Source organism: Podarcis melisellensis, assembly GCF_964234715.1.
Source record: "Podarcis melisellensis genome assembly, chromosome: 12".
Taxonomy (NCBI): domain Eukaryota; kingdom Metazoa; phylum Chordata; class Lepidosauria; order Squamata; family Lacertidae; genus Podarcis; species Podarcis melisellensis.
The window spans coordinates 33,587,245-33,606,050 of record NC_138544.1 but is presented as its reverse complement, the minus strand read 5'-3'; the positions used below and the strand labels follow the sequence as shown (position 1 = coordinate 33,606,050).

Below are 18,806 nucleotides of genomic sequence, written 5' to 3'. Positions count from 1 at the left end.
GTGATAAATGGACTCTTTTCCATGCCCCCCAACCTGTTAAAGAGCAGGTTGCCCACAAGTTTAATCTCACCTGTGCTCTCCCAACATGCTCTTCACCTTGAGTTATATTGCTTTTCGCCAGTGCCACGGGACCACAACAGGCAACCATCAGATATTTTTAAAAATTTGCTTTTTTATTGATTTTTTAAGTTCAAAAAAATATAAATCCATTTGCATAGACTTACAGATTTGGCTGCATATGAGCATATAAATTATAGCAAATAAAATGAAACTGCCAAAATAATATCATTTTTAACTTGTAGACTGGAGTTACGAGAGAGAATGAATGCCAGAGTAATTACAATTACATTACGATGCACAATAACATATGATGTTTAAGACTGGTGAACACGGACAAATAATAGCTTCAAAATTACTATCAGACCTTTTTGCTACACCAGGAAGATAAACTCATGATCTGGCTCCTAGAGCCTGACTGTTGCCTATCCCAGAACTCTTTCATTATATGAAGCTAAGTAACAAGCTTCTACACACTCCCTAGGCTGCTGGGAAATGAACAGTGTATGTTATTTTTTGTGTGCCACCAGCAACCATAGTAACTTAGACAACATCTAGGATAAGGCTTGGGAATCAAGCCAGCATAGAATAGCCAACACAATATTAATTCCAATGAAAAGGCCACCTCTGCAACCCTTTCCTGCTATGCTGTATGAAACTAAGCATCTAATTCCAAACCAGTATATGATGTGATATATTATCAGAAGATGTGAAATTAGGATGAGCTTGCAGCAGACAAATAGAGCTGGTTAAACGGGCTGGAATGAAGCTTTGACATCTACACCTTTTCTGTTCTCACCCCTCCCTGAATGGACAAGAAAGTCACTATAAGTAGGCCTATATTTTGTTCTGTAAGCAGCTTAAAAATTGTGCCGCTGTGAACTTCCAAGGATCAAGGCAAATCAATAAAACTAAACCAATGAAACAGTACATTATTCACAAACCCACATTCTTTCATTCATGAGAACATTACAGTACTAGACTTCTACCCAGTTTAAACCAAGGGTATCTATGCATTGCAAGGGAGTAGATTGAATGCCCCTTTCAACACTCAATTCTAAGATTCTATTCTTATAAACGTAGAACTTTATGTTTTTAGTTATACATGTGATAATTTGGCAGAAACTAGAAAAAAAAGGGGGAGAGTGGGATTCGGAGAGATTGGCAGACCAATCGTAAAATTCTGCTAAGTTGACAGTCACTATACCAGGATGTTAGTGAAGCCTAGTTACAATCCTAAATACAGCAAGAAATAAAATAGAAAGCACAAGACCAGTTATGTCATCTCTCACTTCTTAAAGCAACTCTCTGACAGTATCCCAGGCAACTTGGCTGCTACCTGTCAATCAAAACAGTGCACACCGATGTCACCACCTGCATGGAAGGTACCCATCAACACACAACAAAGGAACAAATGCCTCAATAAAACCTCCCTACACAGACTGTAGTTCCATCTACAAATCAGGAATATAGCCAGAACTAGATCACACAATTTGTAAGACTCCACAGTCTAGTAGAGAAGACGACAGCAATGGGTGTTTTCAGCCACAAGCTCTCATGGCTTTCCCTCAAACAGGGGCTTAAATCCCAAACACCATCAGCAGCAAGACAATGGGAGAAGACAAAAGCACCCCTTTTACCAAGGAAAGAGCCAGGATCAGACAAAGGAAGGATAGTCATCCCATTGCAACCATCAGCCAAACTCCATAACCCAGCGGATGAAAACAGAAGCTATAGAAGTCTTACGGTGGAATTTACAATCCCATACAGACAATAGCTTAGATCTCAGGTTCTTGCTCCAACTTGATCTCATGGAAGGGATCCTTTTGTGAGGGGAAGGACCTCTTCCATGAATGCCACTCTCTTTCTGTGAATGGAGCAAAAGGTAATTTAACTGGGGTATGACGGGGACAATTCACACAGAGCTTTATTTTTAAATGTTTGTTAGGAAATGAACATCACATAAAATGGAGGTGCTCCTCTCACCTGTCCTGCTCTTATGAGACATTAAACATTCATTTATGGTGATCAAAAGAAGAGAAGAGGAACACTTCTCTGTTCAGCTGGGCTTATTAATTGAGAAAATGAGACTGAAACGTGCATCTCTTATGATGGACTAAATGTTTCATGGAGAAACAAGCTATTCAAGGACTCTCCCCCTTAGACATATGAAAAACAATAGGACACAGTAGTAGATTTAGGGGTTTAACCATTCTCCATTATTTGACCCACTTTAATGTAACTTCAGAATACTGTTACCCTTCCCAGCTGTAGAAGCCACCGGTAATTTCTATTTGCTTAAGTGCAGCTTTTATAGCTTTCTGTATCTACTGCATCCATTTTCTAATTGCCATCAATTTGAGCAGCAAGGGGCATTCTTTAAAAACCTCAAAGCCAATTAAACCAGAAGTTCTCTCTTTCTATAATGTCAGGATCCATGTTGTCATACACACCTTTTACAGCAGCTGAATGCCTAGTTCCAAATGGAACTGCTTGGAAGCAAAGCAATGCCAAGCACTGTATTGTTTTCTATGGGGCCAGCCTATTTTCTTTCTTTAAGCTGTAACAATTGGCAAGAAAGCAGCTGACCAACTAAGGTCAACTAAATTAGAAGCATTTAAGATTCTGCTTATTTGTGGCATCGTAGCACTTAAGGGCTCTGTGTCATTATGAATTTACCAATAGAACTCCACTGCAGCCTTAAATGCTTTTGATGCAGCTGGCCAAGTTGCCTTCAATTAACCAGTGCAGCTGAGCCAACAGCATCTGTCCTAAGAAAAATAATAATTTTGGAATTATTCTAGGTACCACTGAATATTGCAGTTTAAAACAGATCAAATTGCATTGCTCTGAAGCAAACGACGATAAGGACAAAGTGGTCGGGTCTCATTTTCCTTTTCTTTTTTTCCATCAAAGCAGCTTTGACTGAAGCAGCAGTATACAGGAAGGTGATGTATTTAACACTCCCCCACAATACCATTTTCTTGTGCAAAATAATCCCTCCCCTCCAAAAAAAAAAAAAAAAAGCTGGTATTTTCCCTGGAGGAGAAAAAGAAAAGCACAACGTAGGCGAATAAGCAAATTGTCTACTAGTGGGATGAAATAAGGCAATTACTCTGGCAAAGCCTTGGCCCAGCTTTAGTAACATATTTAAAAAGAAGTGGGGAACTGGTGGGCCCTTCAGAAGATGCCAAACTATAATTTCTATAATCCCTGATCGTTGGCCACACTGGCTGTGGCTGATGGGAGTTGCGGTCCCAAGACACCTGGAAGGCCACAAGTTCCCCTTCCAAGCTTTAAAGAATGAAAAGAAGTACAATACAGGTCAACCAATACTATACAAGTTGGAAGATGCAGCACAGCAGACATCTACTGTGCCTAAGAATGCCATTTAATGAAAAAGTTACTTAAGTTATTTATCTTATGGTGCCTAGACTCAGTTAACCACTGGTTATTGTTGTTAATAATACAGTCAGACCTTGGATCATGAACGCCTTGCAAACCCAGAAGTGAGTGTTCCGTTTTGCAAACTGTTTTTGGAATCCAAACGTCCAACGGGGCTTCCGCAGTTTCCAATTGGCTGCAAGAAGCTTCTGCAGCCAATTAGAAGCCGCACCTTGGCTTCCGAACATTTTGGAATTCGAACGGACTTCCGGAACGGATTCCATTCGACTTCCGAGGTACCACTGTAACGTTGTTGCTGTTTATTAGACTTCTCACCCACTCTTCACCATAAGATCTCAGGGCTGGTTATAGCAATGTGAAAAATACAATATAGTGGTACCTCAGGTTACATACTTAATTCGTTCCGGAGGTCCGTACTTAACCTGAAACTGTTCTTAACTTGAAGCACCACTTTAGCTAATGGGGTCTCCTGGTGCCACCGTGCCGCTGGAGCAAGATTTCTGTTCTCATCCTGAAGCAAAGTTCTTAAGCTGAAGCACTATTTCTGGGTTAGAGGAGTCTGTAACCTGAAGCGTATGTAACCTGAGGTAGCATTGTACGGAAATTGAAAGAATAGAGTGGGTCCTAAAAACACACATCTCGGGTGTTTGTGACCAGGGTAAAGAGGGGTGTCTTCAGCATAGGAGGAAAACCATAGAATGAACGTGCCAGTGAGGAAGGCATGAAGTCCTTCACAAGACTTAATCTCCAAGAAAAGAGAGCTCCAGCATTAAACTGCAGGACAGAGTGTTCTCTTCAACTAAGAAAATGCCATACAATTATTATAGCTTGACTGCCAAGAGGGGAAGATGTGCGGGATATAGACATCACAATTCTAGCCTACCTATTAATGAAGAGTATTTTTTAAACTTTCCTGACACTCTTTTATAAGCCAATATGTAAAGCTAACGCTGTCAAGACAGAACCTGAAATGCGGATATAACTCCAAAAGACAAGGTGGGGCCAATCTTTCCTTCTGCAACAAGTGTTATGTATGTGTGATGATTATCCATCTGGTGGACAGAGATTACTGGTCCACACACCCAATGCAAAGAGCTTCTGCTGACTCTTAAAAGATCAAAAGAGTTATTGGAGAGGAGCACTGACAAGGCAGAGAAGCTCAAGAAGAACATAGGAAGTTGCTTTTTACCAGGTCACCTATTTGTCCATCTAGCCCAGTCTTGTCTACTAGGGATTTCTACTAGTACATGTATCATCTTCCATTCTGTCCTGTATTTGCCACACGCAGCACTGTTTCCATTCTACTACAGTTTGTCTTGCTGTCTGCTGGAGCAAAATTTTGTGATTTGTATAATTAATTGCGTAAACTATGGTTACCATTATGTTATTCCACCCCATTCATTTCAGTGCAAAGCCAAGCCAATGAGCTGGGTATAATTAATTACATATCATTTGCCGATTAAAAGCAACCATAACAGCAAATGTCAATTGTATCCATGGATTGATTTCCATTGCAGAACATAGAAAGAATAAGCAAACATTGTTGATTTCTGCTCCTGTTTCTATTTTCGTCTATTCTGACTGGTAGTAGCTTTCAGCAGCTCTCTCAGGCAGAAGTCTTTCGCACTACCTGCTATCTGATCCTTCTAACAGGAGATATCAGAAATGGAACATGGAGCTTTCTACAGGAAAAGCATGTGCTCTGTCACTGAACTATGGCCCCTCTGCATGTTATAACTGTTGTTGAGTCAGCTCCATCCTAAACTTTGCAGGCAAATTTTAGGATAAGGCTAGAAGAGTTCTAGTTACGCACTTTGTGTTTTATCCATTTTTGAATTAAAAGCAAGTAAGTAGGCAGATTCCACCTCAGTTTTTTTTTCTTCTCAACCCCACCTTACTTAATCATTTTCTCCCATTTATCCAAATACAGTGGTACCTCGGGTTAAGAACTTAATTCATTCCGGATGTCCGTTCTTAACCTGAAACTGTTCTTAACCTGAAGCACCACTTTAGCTAATGGGGCTTTTCGCTGCCACCGCGCCACCACTGCACGATTTCTGTTCTCATCCTGAAGCAAAGTTCTTAACCCGAGGTACTATTTCTGGGTTAGTGGAGTCTGTAACCTGAAGCGTCTGTAACCCGAGGTACCACTGTACAAAATTTACTTCAGCTCAAGGCATTGCCTAACGAAAAGGAAACACAAGTATCGCACTAGAAACTACAAATGAATCGAGTACAATGTACCAAGCACTGCTCCCTCTCTATAGCTTTCAAGACGGCTTGTGCTGAAGGACCCTTCAGAAAAGAGCACCTTGCATAAATAAATAGAAGTAGGAAAGCAGAAATATTGAAATCCAGCCCGTTTGTTAAATTATTGTTAGAACATGTTTCCAGCGCTCAAGATGATTGTCAGTAAGCATAATGCGTGCCACAAATACATATTCAATCATTGTTTCAATGATACGTTAGAAAAGCATAAGCAACCAGAACAAACAAACCAACATGAACACAACAAATTCTAGAGTCAGTAGCCACATGCCTTCTGAAACAGATACCTTTTACAACTTTTATGGAAGTTCACGGAGAAGGAGCAACCTCACATCTCTTTGGAGAGAAGGTACCAGGACTTTGAGGCAACTGTGATCAAGATCCTGGTCCTCACAGAAGACAATGTTGTTACCTCAAACCTGAAATTGCTTGGTCCAAAAAAACCCCCACCACAACCCAGAATAGCTACCAAGGGGGCTCATGCATGCAAAAGCAGTCTCAACTATTTTAGCAATGGCTTCAATTTGCTTTTACATGTTTTTACGTTGTTACACGGTGACCTGGCGTTTTGCGAGAGAATGGTATAGGGGTACTTTTATAATCAAACTATAAATAGGCCCAGGCTGTGAAAGGAAGCATGAGTCTTCTGAATTCATCCTGGAATTAAACAGGGAACCAGTATGCTTGCTGCAAAAAATAAATAAAAATGCTCTTGCCCTCCAGTACCCAGCTTCATATTGAACCAACTGTAGTTCCAAGTTGTCTTTATGAGCAGGAGCCCTACATGGGGTACCCAACAGTAGTCAATCTTAAAAGTTATGAAAGGATATGTTCACATGGTGAGACACCTCCTTTGCAAGAATTATGCTTGCTTAAGTACCGGTAACTTATTGTTGCTTGAAAAGAATCTCAGTTATAGAAGCCTGTAGACAACTCATCACTCATTATGTTCCAGCCATCACTACATACTTCTTTTGGCCCAGCATGCCGTTTTGTATTTTACAATATGCCAGATTTATATTTATCCTTATCATAATCACTATCACCATCTGCTATGGAATGCTTACCAAAACAATGCATGCCACTCAATCCTTGAAGGGAGAAATAGCTTGCCACCAGGCAAGACTTGTTTTAATGTAAATTGTGAGCCAGCTTCTTTTAATCTAACAGTTTAGGAGACTCTAAGAGAGCTACATGACTAAACATGATATGGCAAACAATTTAATGCATATGGCCTCCCTCCAAAGAGTCCTGGGAACTGTAGTTTGATACGCATACTGATATTTGTAGCTTTGTAAGGGGTACAGTTTCCAGGATTTTTTGGGGGGGAGCCATATGTCACGGTCCGGTTTATGGGCGATCGAAGTCCCAGCTGGGGACATCAGGACTGGGGGCAAGATGGTGGGGTGGGAGAAGGAACAGGGGTCTAGAAGCCAGGAGTCAGGAAGCCAAGAGTCGGAGGGTCAGAGAGCCGGGTGTCAAGAAGCCAAGGGTCCAAGGGTCAGGAAGCAAGGAGTCAAGAAGCCAAGGTTCAAGGATCAGGAAGCAAGAAGCCAAACGCAGCAAGGCAGGAAGCGTGTTGTTGTGGCAAAGAGCCAAAGGGAAATGCTGACCTTATATCCCTTCCCAGCTCTTGCCACCAGGTGCTGTGAGTTACCAATCGGCCTCACCCTGTGAGGCTGTCCCTTGCCTCTTCAGAACAAACTTAGGAAGGCCCCAGTCCTGCAAAGTCCTATTGGTCACAGGGCCTGGCTCCTGCACACACACCTGACACCATACGCTTTCAAAGTGACCAAAGATGCTCTAAAAATGTTTGTGGGAGTAACTGTATCAGGTTTAATATGAGAAGATAAGAAGAGCCTGCTAGATCAGCATCCTGTTCTCACAGTGGCCACCCAGATCCCTTTGGGAAACTCCCAAACACGTCCTGAGCACAAGAGCACTCTCCCCTCTTCTGGTTGCCAGCAACTTGTATTCAGAAGGATTACTGCCTCCAACCACAGAGGCAAAGCGTAGAGTACTCATGTTTATATTCTCAAAGGCCCCTGCAGCGCACTGCCCGCTTCATTCCAGCATGCCTCTGCTAAACCATCTTCAACAGCTGCAACCACCATACCTATCGCCTGTGTCAACTTCAAGGTTCCTGCTCCTCTAATCCTCTTTTTTAATGCTCTCCTTCATCTCTGACAGCCTCTCTTCACTCCTATCTACATAAACGCCTTCCCTCTCTTAAACCTCAAGCTAACCCTTTGTTGCTTTTGCCCACTTTTGTGTCTCTGCCTTTCTCTGTCGCCATTTCTTCCTCCAAAATCCTGTTGAAGACCCAGCACAACCTTCTCAAAACAGTGCTCCTTAATTCTCTGCCACCTTGATGATAGCCTTCTAGCAAAGGTCTGTGTGACTTCTGCCTTACACAGCACCGAGAAATCAGCTGTTGTTGTTTAGTCGTGTCCAGCTCTTCGTGACCCCATGGACCAGAGCACGCCAGGCACTCCTGTCTTCCACTGCCTCCCGCAGTTTGGTCAAACTCATGCTGGTAGCTTCGAGAACACTGTCCAACCATCTCATCCTCTGTCGTCCCCTTCTCCTTGTGCCCTCCATCTTTCCCAACATCGGGGTCTTTTCCAGGGAGTCTTCTCTTCTCATGAGGTGGTCAAAGTATTGAAGTCTCAGCTTCAGGATCTGTCCTTCCAATGAGCACTCAGGGCTTATTTCCTTAAGAATGGATAGGTTTGATCTTCTTGCAGTCCATGGGACTCTCAAGAGTCTCCTCCAGCACCATAATTCAAAAGCATCGATTCTTCGGCGATCAGCCTTCTTTATGGTCCAGCTCTCACTTCCATACATCACTACTGGGAAAACCACTGAGAAATCAGCTAGATCTAAATAAATACCTAATAGTTGCATGTTCTCAGTATTGCCACACTATTGAGGTGTTTCAGGTGGGGAGGCAAAAATCTCAGCCTACTCTCTTAACATCTGTTTTATTTATCATTTGAAATAAACCAAAAACTCCAATAAACTCCCTGAAACATAATTAAACATATTCAGCATCAGTGACTAAACAAGCGATGCAGAGAATTACCCAGGTATTCAGCTCCATTTCTTCACCTGTAAAAGTGAAATCTGATGTGTTCTCAGCTCTTATTGTAGATGATTAGCTGGGGAGCTAGATTCAGCAGTACTGTATTCATTATGGATGGCTGGAAGATACAGAGAATTTAACCTTCCTTTATTCCCAATAAAATTTACTTGGATGGGAACTGTTGCTAATGTAGATGTTCTTGCTAGGATTATCCCTACAATGGGCTGCTGGTGGCGCTGTGGTCTAAACCATCCAGTCTATTATTGGAAGGTTGGTGGTTTGAATCCCTGCAACGGGGTGAGCTCCTGTTGCTCTGTCCCAGCTCCTGCCAACCTAGCAGTTTGAAAGCACACCAGTGCAAGTAGATAAATAGGTACCACTGCGGTAGGAAAGTAAACAGTGTTTCTGTGCGCTCTGGCTTCTGTCACGGTGTTCTGTTGCACCAGTAGCTGTTTAGTCATGCTGGCCACATGACCTGGAAAGCTGTCTGTGGACAAACGCCGGCTCCCTCGGCCTGAAAGTGAGATGAGCGCCACAACCCCATAGTCGCCTTTGACTGGACTTAACTGTCCAGGGGTCCTTTACCCTTACCTTTTACCTTTATCCCTACAATATTGTTAGCCTTTAAATTATGTCCCTAGTGGCATCTGGCTGTGATCATATGCATTTATTTACTGGAAATCATATTCCATGAAAATTAACAGTACTTATGTTTAAGAAAGCCTGTTTTAATCTGGAGTGTATAATTCAGTTTCTTAAACCATCATAAATAAAAGGATGTTTCTTACAAGGAAGCACTCACCTTTGTCCTGACTACTGCCCAAAAGAAACAATTCATCCATGAACTATATGTTCACTTACCCCATGATGAAAGATAGTAAAGTTAATATTATCAATTCAGCATCTCATTCTTGCTTTGAAAATACGGAGGTTTAAGTAAGTTCAGAGGTAATTATCCCAGGATAGCCAGCTGTGCAAACTGGCTGAATGAAAGGTTGGTAATCAGGGTATTTAATATAGAGTATTGTTAACCATTATTGAGTTGTTTTATCACTTTCAGAGGCATGAAACTGGGTGATTGGCTAACCTCTATAAAGCTGTTGCCATATGTTCTTGTTCATGCCAACCACTGCCTTTTATGACTGTGGATACTGTGTTGGATAAAGATCAAGGAGACAATTTCAAATCTCTGCTTAGCCATGAAACGTAACCATGTGTCAGTTACTTTCCCTCACTTTAGCATACCTTACATGGTTGTTTTGAGGATAACTTTTTTTTTTTGCCAGGCGCAGGGATTCCCCTGAACTACTTATAGAATGAAAGAATAGGAACATAAATATAACCAACGTTATAACCTCTGTGGCATGGCAATGAGTGGAAAATATAATTCATAAGTGGCCAAATGTATCTTAAGGCTGCAATCCTGTATCTACTTTCTTGAGAAGAAGTTCCATTGAACTCAATGGGCGATCTTCTGAGTAGTGTTGATTAGGGTGGTGCTGCAAAACCTAATCTCTTTGCAATACCTGGTAGAATCTGACTCATGTCACCCTCACAAACAAATGAGATGAAATATCACCGCAGGGTTGCTCTGAAAACACTGCTTGAAAAGGCGAACATGTTTCATTTTTTCCCACAGTGACAACGAGCAAGGTTAGGACTAACTGGTAATTGTAGTTTACTGCTCTAGAAAACTTAACATCCTCCATTACTATAATTTTAATAGCTACTGAATAAAGTATAGGTAAAGGGACCCCTGACCATTAGGTCCAGTCATAGCCGACTCTGGGGTTGTGGCGCTCATCTCGCTTTATTGGCCGAGGGAGCCGGCGTACAGCTTCCCGGTCATGTGGCCAGCATGACTAAGCCGCTTCTGGCAAACCAGAGCAGCGCACGGAAACGCTGTTTACCTTCCCGCCAGAGTGGTACCTATTTATCTACTTGCACTTTGATGTGCTTTCGAACTGCTAGTTGGCTTGGAGCAGGGACCGAACGGGCGCTCACCCCGTCGTGGGGATTCGAACTGCCGACCTTCTGATCAGCAAGTCCTAGGCTCTGTGGTTCAATAGCTACTGAATAGAGGGTGGTAGACCAGTCTAAGCATCAGCTCTGCCTAGCCCTCACCCATCACTGTGCCACAGCCCTGGAATTATTTTTTTTGCTCAGCCTCCTTCCCACAGCCGATCTTAACAGATGAAAAAGACACCTGGATACCTGATCATGGCTTTCCCATTAATTAGGCCCCTATAATTCAGCATGATTCTTCCACAAGTGTTTTTCCATATTTAACCTGAAATTCCTGCAAGCTACACAACGGTGTAGCTTTAATATGGCACAATGTGGCTCTTAATTTTGTGGGTCAGCCCTTTGGCTCTGCTGCTGTTTATGGAGAGTGGAAGTAGAGTCTAATTTCTTGTATCTAAAAAAAGGAAGATTTCGCAGTGATGAACAGAGTTGGGCAGTTCACAGGCCACACAGCCAAAACTTCAAGCATCACAGAGAGATAGCTGTTATCACCAAAAGGCACTTCTCTTCATTTCCTCCATGGGCCTCAAAGATATAGGAAAAAACCCCAAGGCACATCCAAGAGAATTAATACGTGTGTGTGTGTGTGTGTGTGTGTGTGTGTGTGTGTCATTATTATTAATCTAAAACAGGGGATGCTAGACCCCAACCCAGGTGTTTGATATACCCTTCCAAGAATTTTTTTTCTGGAATGCCAAGACCCTACCAATTTTAGCAGCAGTGGTAAAAAGAAAAATGAATAAAGTAAACACAGCACTGGGAGGCCCAGAGAAGTTAACACACCCACCCCATCTAATACTGGGTAGACCCTTTCTGCTGATAAGGTTGATCATTTGATTATTCGAAGATAGGGCAGTGGGTGGGGGTCCTGTGGAGGGGAACGCCTGCAAGAGTGTTGGGTGGCAACACCCAATGCTAGACCCTGGAAAGTTGACTAATAGTTTTTTGCTTGAGGGCCACATTCAGCCTTAGTCACCCCTACTTTAAACTACCATTTTCTCTATCACGGGTATCTCCTAGTGAGACAAACTACAGGGTTTCACTTTTAGATAATATTAAGGGTGGGTTTTTTTCCGCCAAGGAAACCAAAATGGCAGCCCTACTTGCTCTGTTCACAAACTGTTGCTATTTGAGCAGAGCCGGCCCGCCCATGAGGCAAAGTGAGGAAACTCGCCCCCCCCCCCATGGCCTTTGATTCAACGGTTGATTTGATTCTCTCTCCTTGTTCCCTGGCAGGTGGCAGGAGAGGAGCCATTTTGTGGTTCGCCTCAGGTACCGAAATGTCTTGGCTGGCCCTGTAATTGAGGCATACTGGAGGTTAAATCCACAGAGAACAGAAGCTTTAAAGCAGCACCCCTCTGAGTTAATGGTATTGTTCTTTCTCTCCTGCCTTCCTCCTGCCAGGACTTTTTGGCGGGAAAATTATCTTTGAATGTTCAGAAGTAAATCATTTCCTTTGAAATACCCTCTCCTCCAAATTAGTCCTTATTGTTTAATTGTACCTACTGCTATTGGCAAATTAAGTCTATTATTTAACTGTCCCAATAGCTATAGGCAAACAAGGGCATTTAAATCAAATAATGTGCCATTCTACTTATTTTTAAATGTTCTTTTTATGATCCTGCTGCACGTGCTTCCAAATGATTGCTTGGGGCTGCTAATGGGGCCCAAACAGTTATTGGGTAGAATGTGTGGCAAGATTATAAAAAGAACCTTTTCGCACACAAAAAAGCAGAATGGTCTTTGCTTTAAATATACTTGGAACGTGCTTCCAAGTAATTGCTTGGGCCCATTAGCAGCCCTGTTATGAGGCAACAGGAGATGGCTGCCCGACAGCCAAACTACACATTACGTTAAATGAGTCTTCACACTTGCATCTCTGTGTTGTTACCTTTTCAAAGCAGCCGCTGGAAGTGGTGGCCGCAGTGCTGTGGTTGGGACTGTGGTGCAAGTGGGAGATCCGTACTCTAACATTTCTCTGGTGAAAATAGAGATGCCCTAAGGGAAAGCGGGACATCCTAGGATCAAATCAGAAACCGGGATGGCTTTTGTAAATCTGGGACTTTCCCTGGAAAATGGGGACACTTGGAAAGTCTGGGAGGATGGGGACAAAAGTAAACTCTGTTGGCTCCACCTATCATTGGTTCTGACTCTTTTTTAAAAAAAAGATATTTATTAAAGTTTCAAAAAGGTTACAGAATAAGAAAAAGAAGGGGAAAAAAGAAAAAATACAAAGTACAGAAAAATAAAAAACAGTTAAAAACAAATCAATCTTTTCATGTCTTATCTTTCATTTGCTTGTTTCCCTGACCTCCACACACCTCCCTTTTTTGTATTCCAGTTCAGTTAGTTAATTCAGCAAATCCTTTCCCTCCTTGTTTTTATCTTAATGTACTATAACTTTGCATTCTCACCTAATAACAATCCATTTTTACATACTCCTTTATAACATTGCTGCTAAAACCACTTAACTTTATTCCGACATCATTCTAACATTCATTAATTTTGCAGTATTTATGTAAATTTCTTCCAATCTTCTTCCACCGACTCTTCTCCCTGGTCTCGGATCATTGGTTCTGGCTCTTCCTACTGTTGGCCCCCCTGCCTTTCACACCATAAAACTGCATACGTTCTCAAATGCGGAATATCAAGATGCTTCTAAAGAAAGCCACAAAGATCTGGGCTTTCTTGGATGGGAGAGGACGTGTGTAACCTCAAAATTTCAGGGGGAATCCCAAGAGTGTGGGGAACACCAGAAGGTGTTGCAGCAGGCAAGGTTTTCCTATAGTCAATGTCAGTGTGGTATCTGTGGATCTGGGAAGCGTACTCACTGTGTGAGGAAGACTTGCAGTGAGCCTTCCCCAATACCAGAAAGCAGCAGGAGCCAAGAAGCAGTCAGTAGCCAGGAGGCAGTCAAGTAGCTGTATTTATTAGTAAACTACAGATCAGCTACTCAGCACAGCAGCTAGGACTTGCTACACAGGCAAGACTAAGACTCCAGCCCATTCCCACTCAGCTTTAGAAGGAACTATACCTAGGAAGAGGAGTTTCTACTACAGACTAGGCATGTCTCTTAAGGAGAGAGGCCACATTCGCCACAATCAAGTGGCAGATGTGAAACAAAGGCACATCATATTCCCATAGTATATTCTTCTGAACATAGCTGTCTATCCCTATTTCCTCTCAAGATATGAAAACGTCTTCTCAGTCTGGGCTCTTCCTGCAGCACCAACACTCACACACACACACACACACACACACACACACACACACACACACACAAACAAAGTTTGAAGTCTGAATAAAAGTCCCAAAGCCAATCAATATCCAGTCACAGAGCAAAAGGTCTCCATTTGAAGAATGCTGGTTTTCTAACCTGAGTTTAGACATCTTACTTTGAAATTATCCCAGGCAGCCTCACCAAGAGACCTCATGATTAGCGTCTTAGTGCAAAACAAATCACTTCAAAGATAAATAAATCCCTGTCCCTTTATGCTGTCACATTCTGTTTTTTATTCTTAACACTGTTTTGTTATGAGGTTCTTTAAAAAAACAAAACACAAATTATGTCTGTTGCCTTGAGTTCCTTTCAACAGAAATGCAATTAGCAAATTTAAGAAACAATTAGCGTTCTAGACCAGAGACACATCTTGACATACACAACTGGAACACACTGTGCTCATTAGCCTGCATTACATTTACAGTACTTAAATTTGTAGAAAATTTGAAGGCTCAATTTGGATAAGCTCAGTTTGGATAAGTGTTAGTCTTGTAACACCTTAAAGACTAACAAATGAATGATGTCACAAGCCTTCATGGACATGAGTCCACTTCAGCAGATATAGAAAGTGTAGAATCTGTATCCTGAGATACAGATTTATGGGAACATGGCTGGAGTAAGGTTGTAAACAGTGAGATCAGAAGGAAAGGATATGCAGAAAGCACAATCATTAACAGTGATAATTGAATCATAAACAGTGATCATAATCAATAGTATTGTGAATAACAAAGGCATCCTAGCATTGGAAAGCTAGTTAACAGAGACTGTGATAAAACAAAAACAAAACACCTTTGTCCCAGTTCAAGCCACAGGTAACAGCACTGAACCTCTTGATGGATTGTAATTCAATACTGTAGTTTAGAGATGTCAGGTTGCAGTGAGTGTTTAGTCCCCTAGATGAAATGCCACTCCAAGCCCCATGTAACTTTATAAAGAGAGACTGGTATTCTCAAGAAGAGGTTTCTCATCTAGGTGTTCTTTCTTGAGTACATATCCTGTCTGTCTGCTTCTCTGTCCCATCTAGTTAATGTAATAAATTCTTGCAGGCAGGGATAATCTCTTTCCCACTATTTTTTCAGAAAGATAGTAACAAACGGTCATCTCACAGCTGGATCTCCCAGAAATACAATTATGGTTGTAGCAAGTAGTATAATTTTTAAGGATCAACCTTTGCTGTTTCTGCAGCTAGTGTAAATTTCAGAACTTATTTTCTTAGCAACAAGAAGAAATCAAAGTGGGAGAAAGTTTATTGAGCGGGACTCTCTTAAAAAAAGAAGAAAAATTGTAGAACTTTATGAATAAGTTTGCATACCATCTACTGACATTATAGTAGTTTTGGAATAGAAATAAATATTAAGTGCCTTTTCACAGAGGAGAGATAACTTTATTAAAATAGCTATGTTATTTAAGAATTAATTCTGGACATAAAATACTGGGTTTATTCAGTGTCACCATCTATAAAACTATTTTTTTCCCCCAGTAAGCGGAAAAACCAAGACAATGCAAGAAAGATCAGCTATGCTGAAGTTATTAACAGCCCCATAAAAACATCAAATGCAGAGAGCTCCAGAAGAATGCATTTCCACAAACGAGTCAGTTTTTGACAGACTGGAACAGTCCTCTACACCATATCCTAGCCACAGGAAAAGAAGACTCTATGCCATTTCTGCAGGGGTTAGGGAGGAATATGTACGGGCAAATTCAATTGTTAAACCCATTCTGTCCTCATTTCACTCAAGTCATCTTGCAAACAGCTACAAAGAGAACTAATATTTCTGGTAACAGTAGCAGGGACTCTACTACTGTTAACTGACACGAATGCCAACAAGCATATTCAGAGTATAAACACAAAGAGCAGCAGTCAGACACAGAAAAATGTGATAAGCCGACTACTGAGCACTGACATAAGGAGTCTGTGCAATGGAGCAAGTCCTTCATATGTTATTTTCACGGTAAGCAGCCAAGTGGGTCTGGTCCAGATGGAAAGGCAGAAAACAAACCAAGTAACTAAAAATCTGGTGGTCTGTGGTTGAACCAGGTTTTTGTATCCGATATAAGAGCAAAACTCACAACTGCTCACACAATTCTTGCTCCTTCTAAAGCAGTACTGTATATACACACACCCTTGCTTAGAAATCTGCTCAAATGCCATTTATGAAGAAGGTGGGAAGGGGGAAGCCCAACAACAGGGAGCCAGGATCACAAAAGGGGCTTTCCTTGTAATTTGAACACGCAACAAAACACACATGTGGAATCTATTTGCCATTAAGAGAAATACCCAGATGCTAAATGCAGAATGATGCGAACAATAAAATGATACTATTTTAAAAATGTAACATACTGACGCTTGCTAAGTGGCTGGAATAAATGTAATATAATAATAATCATCTTAGATGTGAAATATCAAGTCATTGTGCATTAACCTGGTGCCACTTAAATGTCCTGTGATTGGAGATTGCTTCCACCTGTAGTTTGCTCTGCATCTGTGTCACAAAAGCAAGATTAAAACTGCAAGGTTCAGCTGGGTCCCCCATCCCCTAAGTTATGATGTCCTTCCTGCAACCTGCCAATGCAGCCATCGCTTTCTTCACTGCTGCCTCTGAAGTCTTCTTCACGGAGCAGTTCTAACTCCTTTTCATGAGCAACATTTAACACAGCTCCAACCGTACCAAGCATTTGCTTGCTAATATTTCCATCTACATTCTACAAACGGTGCGACATTGGTGAGTGCCTCCCAAGACTGTGGCTGCCATGCCTTGATTAAGCATTGCAGAAAGATCAAGTTGTTTTCAACATGATTGGCACCTGCCTCCACAGATCATCTCCCCAGATGGATCAGAGTAAACATCAACACTGGGAAATCCTCACCCAAGTTAGACTCAAGGGAGAGGCACCAAAGAGCAGCATCAAGGTCTGGGCATCAAGGCATAAGTTTCCTCAACAAAATCCACCCACCCCACTTCCAGGAGGAAAAGGTCAGCCAGGATCTGCAACAGCAGACTGCCTGATGTTAACTCTGATCCATCTGCAACTATAGCCAACCAAGAACTCCCCCCTCCAGGAACTGACCTTAGAACAGTTTCCCCCCAACTTGGTGCCCTCCAGATGTTAAGGACTACAACTCCCATCATCCTTGACCACTGACCATGCTGATGGGAACTGTACTCCCAAATCGTCAGGCTGGGAAAGACTGCCTTAGAGAATCCACCAGGCATCCTGATATCGTCCACATCTCCTTTATACCTGCAGATCCAGCTTCCTCAAAGGGAAACAGGCTCCCTACTAAAGAGCCCTCGTGCGATCAGGTAAGCTGAGGCAGAACGGTCTTCAGGTAAATATATACTTCAGGTATATATTTGCTCCACTGGCTCTTTCCTGCACGACCGCTTGCGGCTCCCATCGCCGGCGTTTCCCAACATTAGTTCCGCCCCAAATAAACGAAAACGGCGAAAACTTGCGAGGACTCACCGCTCTCATGGATCCGCCAGGAGGGAGTCGGTGTTCTCCGGTTCCCCGCCGAAGCAGCTGGTTGCAATCCCGCCTAGGAAGCCGAGAGTCGAGTGGTCGTGGCGCGAGTTGGTTCCTTAAATCCCATACAAAGAGAGCGCACGGGGGGAATCGCCACTGCCAGCAGCCCTTGCTCCGGCACCCCCAGCCCCCAAGACCGACCAGGGGCAGAGATCAAGCCCAGCGGGTCTTCCCGCAGACTCGGCAGCAGCCCTTGCAGGCTCAAGCGAGCTGCTTGCACGCCCAGCCACCAAGCGGCCAGCGCGCAGCCAAGGAGGAGCAGCGCCTCCTCGCCCCGGTCCCAGCCAAAGAAGCCAGGCGCCGCTTGCGCTTTAAAGGAGCCGCACGCTCGGCGACGGGAGAGCGCTGCTGAATGGCTCAGGAGCTCGGCGAGCGGCCGTCACGGGGGCGAGAGGGGCGGGGGCTCCCTCGGGAAGAGGAGGGGGCCGAGAGCCGGAGCGCGGTTATTCCCAGCACTGAGGGACGCCCCCTTTCCAAAAGTCCAAAACCGAAGGAGAAAGACAAAGGGAGAGCCTCTGAGCGCGTGTGAAGTGCCTTTCACACACACACCCCTCCCCGAGTCAGAAACCACCTTGGCTCTCTGCGGAGCTTCCTTTCCAAGCCGATCAGAATGAAAGGATCTTGATCACACAGGAGAGAGAAACCAGCCATCTTTCATGGGGAGATGGAGTCAATGGCACCCCCGTGCCCGTACCCGCCCCAGAAAAAAACAAAAACAAACCATTGAGTCCAAACTTACCTAGCAAATCCTTCACAAAGACAAATAGAGATTGCATTTGCAACCCTCCTGTTGCAGCCTTGTTGCAAGCCCTTTCTGCTCTTGCCTTGACACCTATCAATCAGTTGTTCCTCTTGGCAGGAAGACGGTGCCTGATGCAACCTGAATGGTTTGTATGAGTGTAGCCACAATTCATTTCACGCACACACAAAAGGCTACCCAAGGCAAGGTTTAGGTAAAGGGACCCCTGACCATTAGGTCCAGTCATGGCCGACTCCGGGGTTGCAGCGCTCATCTCGCTTTATTGGCCAAGGGAGCCGGCGTACAGCTCCCGGGTCATGTGGCCAGCATGACTAAGCCGCTTCTGGCGAACCAGAGCAGCGCACATTTACCTTCCCGGCGGAGCGGTACCTATTTATCTACTTGCACTGGCGTGCTTT

At 43.1% G+C, this 18,806-nt stretch overlaps 1 protein-coding gene across 3 annotated transcripts in view; it reads right to left on the bottom strand.

Annotated features, from left to right (window-relative positions):
- CALCR (calcitonin receptor) overlaps positions 1–17,978 on the bottom strand; it is a 139,336-nt gene extending 121,358 nt beyond the window's left edge. For all 3 annotated transcript variants that reach the window (XM_081931249.1, XM_081931248.1, XM_081931251.1), the window contains exon 1: positions 17,589–17,978. Coding sequence is in view for 2 of the 3 variants with exons in the window: in XM_081931248.1 (XP_081787374.1) it covers positions 17,589–17,597 (9 nt within the window). In the remaining variant the exon portion in view is untranslated. The remainder of the gene's footprint in view (positions 1–17,588) is intronic.
- Between the last annotated feature and the right edge of the window lie 828 nt (positions 17,979–18,806).